This window comes from Chroicocephalus ridibundus, chromosome 1 (assembly GCF_963924245.1).
Source record: "Chroicocephalus ridibundus chromosome 1, bChrRid1.1, whole genome shotgun sequence".
NCBI classification, from domain to species: Eukaryota; Metazoa; Chordata; class Aves; order Charadriiformes; family Laridae; genus Chroicocephalus; species Chroicocephalus ridibundus.
The window spans coordinates 92,210,355-92,224,705 of record NC_086284.1 but is presented as its reverse complement, the minus strand read 5'-3'; the positions used below and the strand labels follow the sequence as shown (position 1 = coordinate 92,224,705).

The 14,351-nt window shown below is 38.4% G+C and overlaps 1 protein-coding gene across 1 annotated transcript in view; it reads right to left on the bottom strand.

Moving 5' to 3' along the window:
* Window positions 1–7,676: 7,676 nt before the first annotated feature.
* The window catches only part of IL1RAPL1 (interleukin 1 receptor accessory protein like 1), a 758,191-nt gene continuing 751,516 nt past the window's right edge, over window positions 7,677–14,351 (bottom strand). The window contains exons 10-11 of the mRNA XM_063343473.1: window positions 11,042–11,212; window positions 7,677–9,747 (exon numbers count right to left, since the gene is read on the bottom strand). Coding sequence (XP_063199543.1) covers window positions 9,029–9,747; window positions 11,042–11,212 — 890 coding nt within the window. The 3' untranslated portion in view covers window positions 7,677–9,028. The remainder of the gene's footprint in view (window positions 9,748–11,041; window positions 11,213–14,351) is intronic.

The following is a 14,351-nucleotide window of genomic DNA, read 5'->3' as shown; positions in this document are numbered from 1 at the left end:
ACTGAATAACGTTAAAGCAACTAAATCCCCTAGACAAATTGTGGCTGGTAAGAAGAGGCTGCAGTTGACAGTAAATCAAACATTTCTTCACAGGTGCTTATTTCTTTCTTTGTATTACCTTTGCAGCGTTTTTGTAAAAGTGAAGGCAGTGAAATTTTTCTTCTACTATTGCAAGTAGGCACATGTCCTTTCTTGTAAAGGTCTTTTTGGTCATTTTGTTTTCTTATCTTCTGAATAAAGTGCAGTTATGTACAGTTAATAAAAATATTTATCTATGAAATGGTGCATAAGTTTAAGTCTATATATTACAAATAGTCACAGGACACTAGCAACTGCACAGACTTAATAGTGTGCTTTTCTTGCAAAATTCAAATGTGACACAAAATTGCTGAATCACAGCAGTGGATTTTAGATGTAATGCTGGGAAGATAATTTAATTCCATTTTACTGTAAAAGCTACGAAGAATATTTTGTCTTTTAGGTTCCTTAACTCACTAAATGTGTTGGCTCTTTCACCACTGCCCAGCACTGGGCAGCTGCCTACTTTAATTTTATTTGCTGCTGAACAGGGATAAAATAAAAGTGATTAACAAGTCTGCAAACTTTTATGATGAAGCCAAGATGTTATATTAAACTATTTCTGAGTTTGCTGACTAACATAATAATAGAAAACCTAGATTCTATCTTTACAGAACATTTAGAGTAAGTTATAGCTGGTGACTGACTAGGGCAGAAGGACAGGAGGAAAAAGAGGAAAAAGGGGCAGATTTGTGTGTTCTAGGCAGCTACTTGAAACAATCAACGATTGAAACAATCAGTGATTGAAACAATCCATTGATTTACCTTGGCTTTGAAATAGCCGATTTTATTTTATTTTTTGAGTCTTAGGAGAATATTAGCAAGCCAACAGATGTCAATCAGAAGGCCAAAATGAGAAGGAAACCTCAGAACCTCTCACAGAAACCTGGTCTCTCAGTGAGCATGTGGCATCAGACTCACTGTGTCTGAGACTCCATGTATTATGGCACCTGAAAGCACCATTTTCCCTTTCCAAAGCTCTTTGTTGGAGGGTCTATGAAGTGGAGAACTGACTGAAGTGGGAGCTAAGAAAATCCAGTAGCTCTTTGAACAGGTGCAATAGGGACAGGTAGGAGATTTATTCCTCATGTCTCTTTCTTTATGAAAACAAACAAACAAAAAAACCAACCAAACAAAAAACCAAACCAAAGCAGTATGAGGAGCTACAAGAAACAAAAACATCCTTGAAAATAATATGCACATGCAGTTCAGTCTGTCTCCAACCCTTTATACTCTAGATTGCCTTTTACCAGGGTCTTGAAAGAAGCATGGCAGGTGCGGTGCTGAACAGGGAAATTTTCTGCAAAATTCCATAAAGAACAACTTGACAGGTAGTGTCTTTGCCGCTGTTTCTCACTCTTCAAATATCTAACAGTAAAAAAGAAAAGTGTACGAATGCTGTTTGCTACATGGCACTGAAAGCTTTTCACAATCTCTTTTGTTTAGGAGAGTGAAAAGGTAAGCAGAGAAAACAGATGAACTGTACTGACACTAATTGTTATTTACAATGATAGGAACTCTGGCAGATATTCCTATGATTCAGGTAGATCCTGTCATCTAGAAAAAACATTTCCTACCTCTAACAAGGTTATACAAATGGCTTCAGATAGCACCCAGCAGGTGAAGGAAGTACCCGGTAAATTCGGCTATCTAGTGTCCTACAGGCAAAGGATGTCTCTAATCTCCTGTGGCAGCAGGACTAGCAGAGTGCTAGTCATGTAACACCTACCTGGTTGTGACGTGACCAGGAAACATCTTATCCATACTTCCACTCCATGTCACCCCTAGCTACCTACCTGTGTCACAGTGCCACCTAGCAATGGCCTGCTTGCAAGTTTGTCTTCTTGCAGCAGATGGAAAATATGGTCCTGCGAACTAACCCAGGTTTTTGGGACTTCCTTGAACTTTGTGAGACTGCTAATTATTTTATTTTGTTGTAATGTTCTACGATTAAATGATTACAAGTTGAAGTATCTATATATAGGTATTAAAAATATATAAAGTGCTTTTTGTAATGAAACTAAAATTTGAGAGTGCTTATTGCAACAGTTTTTCCCCAGATACCTGCACATTTTGCAAAGATTTGTGTGTTTTGCTGGGGAAGGCATAGGTGAGTGATCTCAAAGAAGGAGCCTGATGCCACTGAACCGTTTTGCTAAAATAGATGGAGAGACAGTTGTGTCACTGTTTTCCTCTCTGCTTTGTATTTACATAATTGTTCCATTTGACGCTGCCTGGGTTTTAAGAAGACAAATGTACAACCTTCTAATGTGATGCTGAAGGTACCTGTCTAATACTAATTGCTTAAATTTTCTACAGAAATGTCCCTAAGAACTTAATTAGGGCTGCAGTGAGCTGTTCACCAGAGAATATAAACTCTGGCAAACAATTTCTTCTAAGTCTGTAAAGTCATTGCCATTTGTGTTTTAAACTTGCAATGAAGAATGGGACTTTCTAAAAAAACATAAATAAAATCTCCCTGTGATTTACCTGTCATGCAAAGAACGAAAAGAAATTCTAAAACAGCGTCTCAAGTAATTTCCTACAAAACAGCAGGAGAAAATAACCTTCCCTGAAAAAAAAGATGTTTTAAATAGGTTTTAGTAATTGCATTGCTATTTTGCCTTTCTTTGTTTATTTTTGCTTTTCAAGTGTATGTGCAGGCCCTGCAGTTTAATGGCAGATGCACGAGTGAAGGTACTTTGAGCTCATGACTGATCTTTTTAAGACTTTCTTTTTGCTTCAGAGAAGGTAGAGGACAGTATCGGGATGTTGCCTTACACGAGCATTCTACAGGGATGTGAAAATGGTGTGTGAACTGAGAATAAAAATAAAATAGTTTTACCAACTAAAGCTTTGCTCCTGTAAGTCTCTTCTCAGGAGAGGAGACATCTACTCACCCTAAACACCTCTGCAAAGAGTTTTCACATGTACCCCAACCTGAGGGATCACAGGAAGCTTTGCGTGCTTGTACTTTTAATACAGCCTGCAAGGTAAATGGAGAGGAGAGGATGGGACGGGACGGGACGGGACGGGACGGGATAGGATGGGATGGGGTGGGGTGGGCTGGAAGCTGCTGTGAGGGAGCTCAGGTGGAGTGCTAGTTGATCAAGATGGCCATTTTCTGTAAATGTCATTTAGTGGATTGCACACTAGCCCAGCTAAGCTAAGCTAACCTCTTTCTATGCCCAGTGCTGGCTTTTGCTTTGCATACCAAACAAATGGGAAACATTGTCAGCTGTTTCTACTTTTCTGTCTGCTTTGCAATAGGGTATCTGTGCTCAGCCAGCTGATGGCACTCACGTTTACTGCCACTAACATCAAGGCTCACTGCCCACCTTCTCTGCGTGTTGCCTACAGCAGGTAGAAGAGTGATGGTGTATTGAGCCTATAGTTCCTTTTGCACCCACCTGACATAGGAGTAACTAAACACGAAGGCCAAAGGGCCCTGTGCTCCCCCTGCACGGGTGCAGGTGGTCTGCCCACTGTAGAGCTTCTCAGTCGTAGCCATGTAGTGCAGCACCTTCCTTTGGCTTGCACTTCTTTATCTGCCACCAAACGTGTTTGAGAGTATGGGCTTGGTAGGTATTCTTTTTTCCTGGATGATTTTTTATTTTTGAGGAGGATAGAGAGAGAGCTAATATTTGGGTAAACAGAGATAGAGAAAGGTAAAAAGCACATCCATTTTATTTTTGGAGTAATTTGTGTGTTCCTTCTGTCATGCCTTGATGGTTAAAAAAGATATCTTTATAAAAAGAATCAAGAATACCTCCATCAAATTCTTAGCTCTCAAATTTTGCTTCAAATTCTTTTCCTAATACTTTTGACCCAGCAAAGAGATGTTTGTACTTTCTGTAAGTTCAGTTCTAGGTAAAGATTATCTATTTTATTTAACATTTCAATCCTAGAGAATCATGTTACTCTTAATCCATCAAAATAAAAATCTTTTAATTGACTAATAAATGTTTCTGAAACTACATTATCTAGGATATTGGCTATTTAATGTAAGAATGCTGATAAGCTTTTGGAATGTGACTGGTTGTAATAACAAACAGAATACTTTCCTTCAGCAACCCTCAATCTCAATTTACTCATCTTTTAGTAATCTGAGCATCTTCATAATTTATACATTTTCCAAATAAGGCATCAGGCCTGCTTTTGTAATTTCTGCTCTAACTACTTCATGACTCTGTGGACTCTTAAACTCCCACCCGCAGAGCTTATTAGTCCAGAGCAAAGCTCAAACTTTGTCTTAAATAGAATTTAAACAAACAAAAAAGCATAGGAAAACTCTTATTAGTTGAAACATTCCTATTAGTTTCACTCCCCAGGGCAAGAATTCCAAGTTCTGGATCTTCAACCCCAGGCCAGCTGGAGAAGTGCGGTGCTGCCAACAGTCTTCTTGGAGGATGTAGCCAGAGTCGATGGGAAATCGCCCAGCAAAATTACATCACAAATGAAAACTCAGTATCCATACTAAATTCAGTGAATCTCAAAATGAAAGACATAATGGTGTTCTCCAACCTACAATCAATGGACTATTTAGGACGTGAAGAGTTGTGATTATACAGAAAAACGCAAGGGAACTTGCAGCATTTATTACACGAAGAGACTCACTGCTATGAAATTGCTTGCATTTTTTCTGATGCCAGTCACATTAGTCTCTTGCTCAGCTGAGAAATGGATTAAAAAAAGTGTTCTAATAACAGCAAACCAGACAAGGGGTGGGTGTGAAGGAATATAGTTACTCTGGATAATAAACTAAACCTGTTATGGAGAATTTTTTTTAGTGCTGACAGATTTCTGCCATCCTCTGTATCACAATAGAAGACACATCAAAAGTTCCCTGTGCTCGACTACCAAGTACAAAACCATTCGGCAGTGTATTAGACATACAGGGACATATTTGTGTTGCTGATCTGTCTGGATGGCCCCCAAAAATCCCAGTTGCTCCATGTAGGTCAGCCAGAGTACAGAGCTTTGCATGACAAAAAAAGCCACAATACAGTCAAAAACCAGGTGATTATTTTGACCTTTCTTCTCCATTGGCCTTTATCCTATTTTTGAGCTTACTTAACTGCTGTGATTTTTTTTCTTCTTTGGATTTTAATTAACCTCTCCTTAGGCTTGCTAGCTTGACATTTTCTTCTTTTTTTTTTTTTTTTTTTTTTCAATTTAAGAATGGAGGAAGCCTGTTACCAGGCCAGTTTTCCCCAAATCTCACTGCTTTATCTATAATTTACATGTGTCATTAATGCACAATATCCGAGTAAAATTTTTTGAATTTTAATCAGGCGGGTATAACAAGCTTCCCAATTATTTTGAAGCTGATTATCACCCATTATGTAACATACACATGGTTTTCACAGCTGTGCAGTAATAGAAAAATCTTACTTTGCATCTAAGCCTCACAGTATTTAGCTCTGAACCAGATCATATTGAAAGTGTTTGATGTTGGCTGCCAGGTGAGAACTGGGTCCGTACTAAAATGCAGAAGATATTTTGCTGCTGCTTTCCTTGCAGCCAAGATTTCAGCTTGTCACAGACTGCAAATATGAATTCCTTTTCTCTTTTCCAATTTTCTTCTCCCACAGAAATCAATCCTGCACTCATTCACCTTTATTAGATTTACTCTCAAATCATACTGCTGCAACTGAGAACAGAATCAGACCCAGCAATGCACTTTGCCTTCAAGATAATTAGCTGCATACTATACAGTCCCCTATTTCTGTCCAGCTATATGTGCTGTCCGGAGAACCTATATACTGAATTTCCACAGGTTGTGCAACAGAGTCCTTCAGTTTTATATCAAGGACTACCCTGATTGGAGAGAGCCTTATAAAGACTAAGCACCACACTTGGATAATTCATGTGCATAGAATCCACACACAGACCCGAAGTTATTGACCAGGCAGGGTAAGTTTTTCCGATCATCACGCTGTGCAGTTTTTAAAATAAAGTGCTATCTGCTTATGGCTAAACCTTATATGTGGCTATTGCATGCACACTTCAGGCTGCATTGTCAAAAAACTGGAACACCTTCACCAGAAAAGGATGGAGCCTAAGCACTAGGGCAATGACAGGTTTAGTTGTGGTTTGTTTTTTTTTTTTTAAATTTTATTTTGCGTTCCAACAGAACTTTTGTCAAACATAGAGCACGTGAACACACAACAGTTTCCTTCACTGTTTCCCACACAGCTGTTCATAGAGGAGGAAGAGTAAGGAGGAATGTTTCTAAAGCCTTAGACAGCTTCTGCATTTATTTCAGGTTTTGTTTTGTGGTTTGTTTCTCTTTTTTTTTTGTTTGTTTTTCTTTTTTTTTAATATTGTGACAAAACATTATAAGAAAAACTTTTTTTTAAGTAGTGTGAATATCAAATAGTATCCATCAATCCCTGAATCATGCTATTCAAAGTGCTTAAATCTACACTAAAAATAGAACAACAGAAAAGTACTCCCCATGTGGCTAAGGAAACACCTACCAATCGTCTAAATGTGACTGCGGTCAGACAGTTGCATTCTACATTTATTCCACATCCCAGTCTTTACTCCAGGGCATGTAAAGGGAAGGGAAAGGGGAAAAAAGAATGCATTGCTTTCAGAGGGTACTGGGGTATTTGGCATCCAGTTGAATGAAGTTGAATGCCATCAGTGCATCCAGTCGAATGAAGTTAAATGCCATCAGTGCCTGACAGGTGTCTGTAGGAGCAAATAAATAAGAGCGTTCTTACACTATGAAGATAACCAAATGTGCAAAGCCCTCTTAAATGTTTATCATCTGGCCTGGCAGCTTCATTTCCATTTTGTGGATGTTTTTGGCACATGTCCAGAGGGAGACACCATAATAAAGAAGAGATTGTAGAAAAGGACTTGAGCAAATTGTCAGAGGAATAAACATTTTTAAGCAAATAAAAATCAGTGCACATCCCAAAGCTCTATTAGCTTGTTATGCAGATACTGAGATTTCTTTACTTTCACAACAGGAGCATAGTCATTTCCTCCCACACTGTCGGTTCTGGATTACTCCCACAAACATCCCCCAAACTGCTGTTTACGCACTCTCTACCCATCACTTCTCATTTAGAATACCAAAATTTTATAAGCTGTACTTCATTGTGACAATCAGGATGAACAAACCCCACACATCCATTATATTGGCCAATATCATTCAGCTACCATAAAAATACCTAAAGTTAATTAATTACATAAATAGACTATAAAGGCTGTTTGCCAGGATACCAGTTACATTTCTGCCAGGGTAAATCAAACCCATGACTATATGACAGTGTGCTGCAACCAGTAACTCTACCCCAGCTCCTCTGCTTCTGCTAGCAGAGACTAGCAGAGAGCTTGGCCTGAATATGTTGTAGAGCTACAACACCAGTCCTGTCTCTTTCTAAAACCAAAAGGGACTTCTCCATTATTTAAAACATAAGAGTAAGATGCTTATTTCATTTGTCTTAAAGATGTCCAGATGTAAACATAATGGGTTGTTTTTTTTCTTCCCTGGCAGCCATGGTACACGCATTATTTGCAACTTCTCAAAGATAGAATCATACATAAAAAATAAAACTAATTTATTTATTCATTAAAGTGAATAAATTGTTTGTAATACTTCCAGGTCTGATTTAAATATTAATTTTGTATAAATAAAGTTTATTCTGAAAACAATTATATTTGTTGGCAATCATGTCATTTTTTTCTGCCTGAGTTCTTACTGAAATCATGTTGAAATTAATAAAGTTTTACTTATTGTTACAAGCTAAAACCAAATGAAAGACGACTTCTTAATCCTGAATATAGCATTTTAAAGCAAATACAGGTTTTGGAACATTAAAATACAAGGGGACTCTGTAATCCACAGCAAAATAATGTTTTGCTATTCCTTTTTAGAAAATAACACTTTCTATAATACAAAGTGACAAACCATCTACAATATTGTCTTTTTATTCCCCTTTGGTTTGGAAGTCATCACTGTAAATATCAGCAGGACTCTCTGCACTTCAGTGCCTATTGCCTCACTTGTCTTACTTGCCTGATGATTGCAAATGATCTTATTTGCAGGATTTTGAAAGGGGGAGAAGAAAAAGTTAAATGCTTAAAAATAAAATCCACAACCACATTAATACTTTTCCAGGAAGTGTTAAAAATAGGGTTTGCTTTTATATTTATAAAAGGGATACAATCAACTCATTCCTAAAATAATAATTGAAAAAAAAACCAAAACAAAAAAACCCAAACAAACCCAAGAAAGCAAAAACCAAACCATCTCTAGTTTCTACACACTCTGTAGTGACTACTGTGAAGCAACTGATACAGATTGGGTATATTCTGTTGTTCGACAGGTATCTACCACGTTACATGTTAGATGATCAGACTGTAGTGTTACCCCAAATGGGGGTCATTGTAAGGGCAGGGAAGGAGCAGTGCACATTACGGGAGTAGAAATGAAACTGGAGCTCTCAGTGAGGGATGGGGTCCTTCTAAGAACAAATATTCTCCAAAAGAGGTGAACTGCAGCAGGCATGGCCTTCAGGAATCAGGCTAGGCAGGCCAACAAAATGGATGGTGCTTCTGATATCAACATAGCTTTGTCCAAGCATTCCCAAGAGAGGTTAAAAACAAACAAACAAAAAGTCTAAAACTATACTAATGAAGCAAAAATGTTTCCTATCTATACAGCAGTCTCTTCATTTAAAAAAATGTAAATATACAAACTCCAATGACATATAAAACAAAGTCGAAAATGTGAATGGGAAGAAACATGGGTAAAACAGGAAGACTGATGCTACAAAGAAATTGCAAAAAACATATGTACAAGACCCTGTTTTTCCTCGTATGTTATCGATTGTAATGCATGTTTAACAGCAGCAGTCGAGGATGTAGTTCCAGGCACCGGACTGCAGACTCAGCTCCTACTCAAGGGGGTTGATGGCCCCTTGCATTTCGGTCACCAAATGACACTTGATATACTGGTCTCCCGTGGCAAGAGGGGCAGTATCGCACTGTTTGTGTGAGCCTCTTCCGGATTCTGCTCCCTGTTAGTTTTTGTCTGTGGCCGCTGCCCGTTTATAAGTGTCATAGGGATGTTGCAGTAGGTATGCTGGTTACCTATTGAGGTAAGCGGCAGGGTGCCAGTAGGAGGTACATCGTATTCATAGCTTCGATAATAGTGTTTCTGGCGCATCTGTGAATGATATGTGTTATGAAAGGTGGAGCGCAGGTCTGGATGGGCAGTGGCAAGAGCAGTGGAGGTGGCAGCAGCCATGGAAATTGCGGAGACTGTCTGCAGTTCCCCAAAGGGCCCCTGCTCACTGACATCTAAAACCTGCTCGTGTGTGATGGGTTCAATCCTCTTAAAAGGCATTTCGTACTGTAAACGTTTCCAGAACTTGGAATTCAACTTGTTGCATTTTGGTCCGTGCCATTTAATGACAGTGAGGAGCTTGATGGTATGTTTTAGGGCCTCCACCTCCTGGTAGTTCATAACTCCCCGTAGTTCACTGCATTCAATCAGTATCACTTTGATTTCGCCCGTGACTAACATGTTTCGAAGCCTTGTTTCCAGTTCAAAGATGCTCCATCCTCTTCTCACCACATAATTTGGAGTCATGACGATGATCAGTCGCTTGCTTTGGTCTACACATCTCGCCACGTCTTCAATGTAGGCTACAAAATAAGACAATTGCTCAAAATCCAATCTAAGAAAACACTCTGCTTCCCATAGACTGGGGAGAAACAACAGAGGCAAATCCCTGCTCCCAGAAGAGCTCACTGAAATACGCAAAAACATCACGTGCAAATGTGCCAGGTTGGTTAGCCAGGATGCGGTCCTGGGCAAATTGCTCTAGGTGGCACTGCTTGAGCAGGGGGACTGGACAAGGTGACCTCCAGAGGTCCCTTCCAATCTCAACCACCCTGGGATCCTGCAAAACAGCTATTCCTGCATGCACTATGGATTGTGAGTGTTTGTTCATGAGCTGTGGTTTTGTATCAATATCTATATCTTTATTGGAACAAGTGTGTCCATCATCATTTTTTCCTTTAAAAAGGCGAAGTAACCCAGGTAGGCAACAGAGAAGCAACTATGCGCTTCAGGGGCTCAGTCTGAAACCCAAATGATACTCTAAGGTATACTATAGGCTTGGATTCTTCTTTTCCTTTCATGTCCCCACCACACATGTTCACAAAAACAGTGTTGGCTCCTGCAAATTAGCGTTTAGCTTGCTGTAGATTTTAAAAATATCCATGTGATTGTTTGATGTTGTGCTTTGCCTACACCAAGCATCCTTTCTTATCATTAGTCAAAGATATTGATCTTAGCGGCTGTATATATGGTTACACCGAAGTTATGAAGAATACTGCAGCAACTTACAAAAAATTATTGTACGTAGGTTGGAATATGTGAAAGAAATAAGAAAAAGATCTACTTGTACCAGCTGGAATCAATTCTTGTTTTCAGCCTCTGAGAATGATCCAGTACCTCCATTACACATTTATCTGCAGCGGACACTAACAGCTCTGCTGTAAATATTATTACTCAACCTTTGCCTTAGTCCAAACACAACTTTTTCCTTCCTGTCTGAATTTCTGTAATACATACTTAGAATCATGGATATCTTTCTGGGAAAACTCTATGGAATAGAAAAGAAAGATCTCTGTATTCATTCCTAGATATGCAAGCTCTCAAAAAAATCTGTGTAAAAATGCTAGTCTCATTCATTTCCTTTCCTTATGCATGTCCTTTCTGCACTGTCTCACTTTCGATCAATATAATACAATTACTAAAAAATAATCCTCTTATCTGAGAAATGCATATTAAGTGTGTTTGGTGGCTTATCTTCACCATAATGGAGGAAAGATGAAATTCTGAAGGAGCAGGTATAGAAATGATACTAAAACAATCACTGCAATCATTGCATTTGCTGTTTAGAAAACACACAAGAATAAAGACATGACTCACTTCCTGTGGGAATCAAATCTCTGTCTGGTATGAACAACTTGTATCCATAATGCTTTTCAAGCATATCTGGTAGGATCTCAAGAGCAAATCTTTCTTCTTCTCCGGTTTCTTGATTCCACTGGTCAGGATCCACTTTGGTATAAGATAGATATGCATCGTAGTCTTTGTTGTCTAAGGAAAGAGAGGAAGAAAGTAAGTTCATTTATTCATTATTCTTGCAGATTTCCTAGATAATTCTTCAGGAATTATTTCTGGGAGAATTCCCCAGGAATAGGAAATTGTTTAGATAAAATGGCAAGCTTTCACCCAATCTCCAGATATGAATCCATTCACCTTTCCTCTTTCACCTGGTAGAGGTAATCCTTATTTACACATATGCAATAGAGAAGGGATCCCCTATCCATAAACCGAAGTCAGTTTGTGCATAAACATTTGTGTAAGAGGAAATCCACTCAACTATGGGGTGACAGCTTGTGAGCACAAAAGAAAAAAGTCACCGAAAAGAATTTGAATTCTTCTCTAGCTTTAAAAGGGAAAATAAAAGCATGGAAATATCTAAGCTAATGTGCAATTATCTCTGTTGCACAGCAAAAACATTTCAGTCTTGCCAGATCTTTACTATAAATTTAGGGCCTGGGGCTGAAGTGTTCTAAGCGTATGTGTAGCTTTACTTGTAAAACTTATTGGCTTTCCAGGTCTGAAATTATTGCCAAGCTTAAATCTTTGCGGCATCAGCTCCTGATAATGCAGTTTAAATCTCTTGAATTAGGTGCACTTAAATTTGCAAATTTAATGTTGCATTAATGTACATTTCGTTACTTAACAGTGTGTTATTTCATTTCAATATGAGAAATAAATGTGCCTGTTTCTTAAATGTACTTGGTGTGCCTATTTGAAAGACTGAATCAAAAGAGCCATCATTAATTTTCATTAGGAGGTCAATAATGCCAAGTGCTCTGGAACTAATTCAGTGGAATAAGAGGTCACGTTTTGACTTTTGTTGTGAAGAAAGCAGAAAAAAATCAATGGCAAGAGTAATGAAATGTTAACATTCTTCTAACTCTCTCGACAACATTATGCACAGGCTACGGAGAATATCAATTGATTGTAAAAGAGACCTGATTGAATACTCGACTGTGTGTCATATGTAACGTTCTATTCAGTCAATGCTGACTTCACTTATTTACTGACCCACTCCTTTCCTCATTTTACACCTTCTTGTACTCTGGTAGCATTATTTAGAAAAGCCTGCCAAAAGTAGGGTGGGTGCAAAAAATATGTATGAAATTAATGAAACGGTGTTAACCTTGAACAGTCCACTCTTCCTTCCGAGGAACCATACATACTATGCTCATTAACATTTGCAGATGACAAAATTAAAATTGGTTATACTGTTACTACTTTCAAACTTTCCAAACCCGTGAAATCACCGTGTGCTCATTCTCTCCCCTGCATGCTTTTTGTGCGATATTACCTATTGAATTGTTATATCTACAGAAAACAAAACAAACAAAAACTACAACAACAAAGAAAAATAAGAAAAAGAGCAGAAATGCTTTCTATGGTTGGTTCACTTTCCATTACTTTTCTTTGGAGTATTTGTGGAATCATGATCTTTAACAACAGACAAGGACCTAATGCCTTTGACAATGCCTTGAAATAACACTGAATGGATCAAGTATGAGATAGAGGGAGATTAAATAGCATAATTTTGCTTCTACAGTAGGACACTGTTAACCCAGCAACTGAGTTAACACACAGAGAGGTCAAGAAATATATGGGGAAATAATGACAACCGACAAAATAATGATGTGCTAATGCCATTTTCTCTTTCACCTTAGTAATGGTCATAACCATAGTACATGCTTGAGAGCACTATTGCTCTGTTGAAAGACTTTGAGTAAAGATGAGAATGTATCATTTCTCAAAGGGATAAATAATAAGAAATAATGCAGTATTCAAACTGTTTTAAAGGCTCAGGGTATTGTCTGTTAAGATGGTTTGCACATTCTTACTTAGAGGGAAAATTATTCATGCTATGCACTGTGTTCTTGCATATGTAAATATTGCACTAATGCATTTATTTGAAATACACATTTTTCATAACATGGAGGCTCCAGCATTTCCACTGACTACAACTCCATTATCCTGTATTGTAGGGAACACTTATTTCCACCCTAGTTCCCTAGTTTTAATAGCATTTGAAGGGCAAAGAATGTCCAGGATCTAGGGTATGTCTACACAGATGGGTTCAGGCATTCATGAATTTACTGAAACTCCAATCCAGCAAGATGTGTAGTCCAGTTTGGGAAACTGTTAGATGCATTAGCATTGTGGTTTCCCTGAGCTATTATACTCCCCATCTGTCCGTTGTTGTTTGTTTTTTTTTTTTCATTTTGTTTGATGAAAAGTAAAAAGTTCAGTTTTCAGCAGAATTACCTTATGTGGTAATTTTGTTATCCGATGGTCTCACATACTGACATGAGTGGACAAGTTGCAAAATTGAAAATGCTTGAGATACACAGGGGATGATCACATATGCCTTTGTTTTAGTTCTATGATATTTATGTATTAGTCTGCTTTTAGTTAATTAAATCTATTTGGGTTGCATTGTCAACTCTGTGAAACATTTTAAGAACTACAACAGGCAGATAGCTATGCAGCTATCTTTTCTGTGATGTGATCAAAGGGCTATGGCATTATTTACTGTTTTCTCTAATTGTTTGGGCAGTCAAATAATATAGAGCTTCAGCTGTAATGAAAAATGGGAAAACCCATAAGGTTTTTGAAATCTCCCATCTCGGGGAAAATATTTAAATACACAGTAGATTAGCGTCTCTGCCTGTGTTTCTTCTCAGTTAAATGGTCCCACCTACTCCTGCTTGTAATGGGTGGGACTGATGCCTACGTTCTAAAGAACACTTCTGATCTTAATTCATGTTTTTTGATGTGCTGTCCCAGTGGACTGAGAGGGAGAGATGGGAACCTGCAGACGTCCGTATCTTACGGCTGGGAGCTGGGGTTCGTGTCTTGCCAGTCTTTTGGCCATGTCACATGGAAGCAGGAGGCTCTCAGCTTTGCTCTCAAGCTCTTTGCTCTCAGGCTGTTTTCCACATAAGCCTTCCTTCGAGCAACGCATCCAGGAGTCCCCAGACTTACAGCAAACATGCAGGAATTCCACCACAGATCTGTGTTTTCTTGATCATTCAGTGGAGCTGATATTTTACCCATGAAAATATTTGGTGTCAGCGCATCTGTCTTCTCCAAGAAAAAAGCCACTCTGCCAGAAAAAACTTTCTAATCTGCTCCT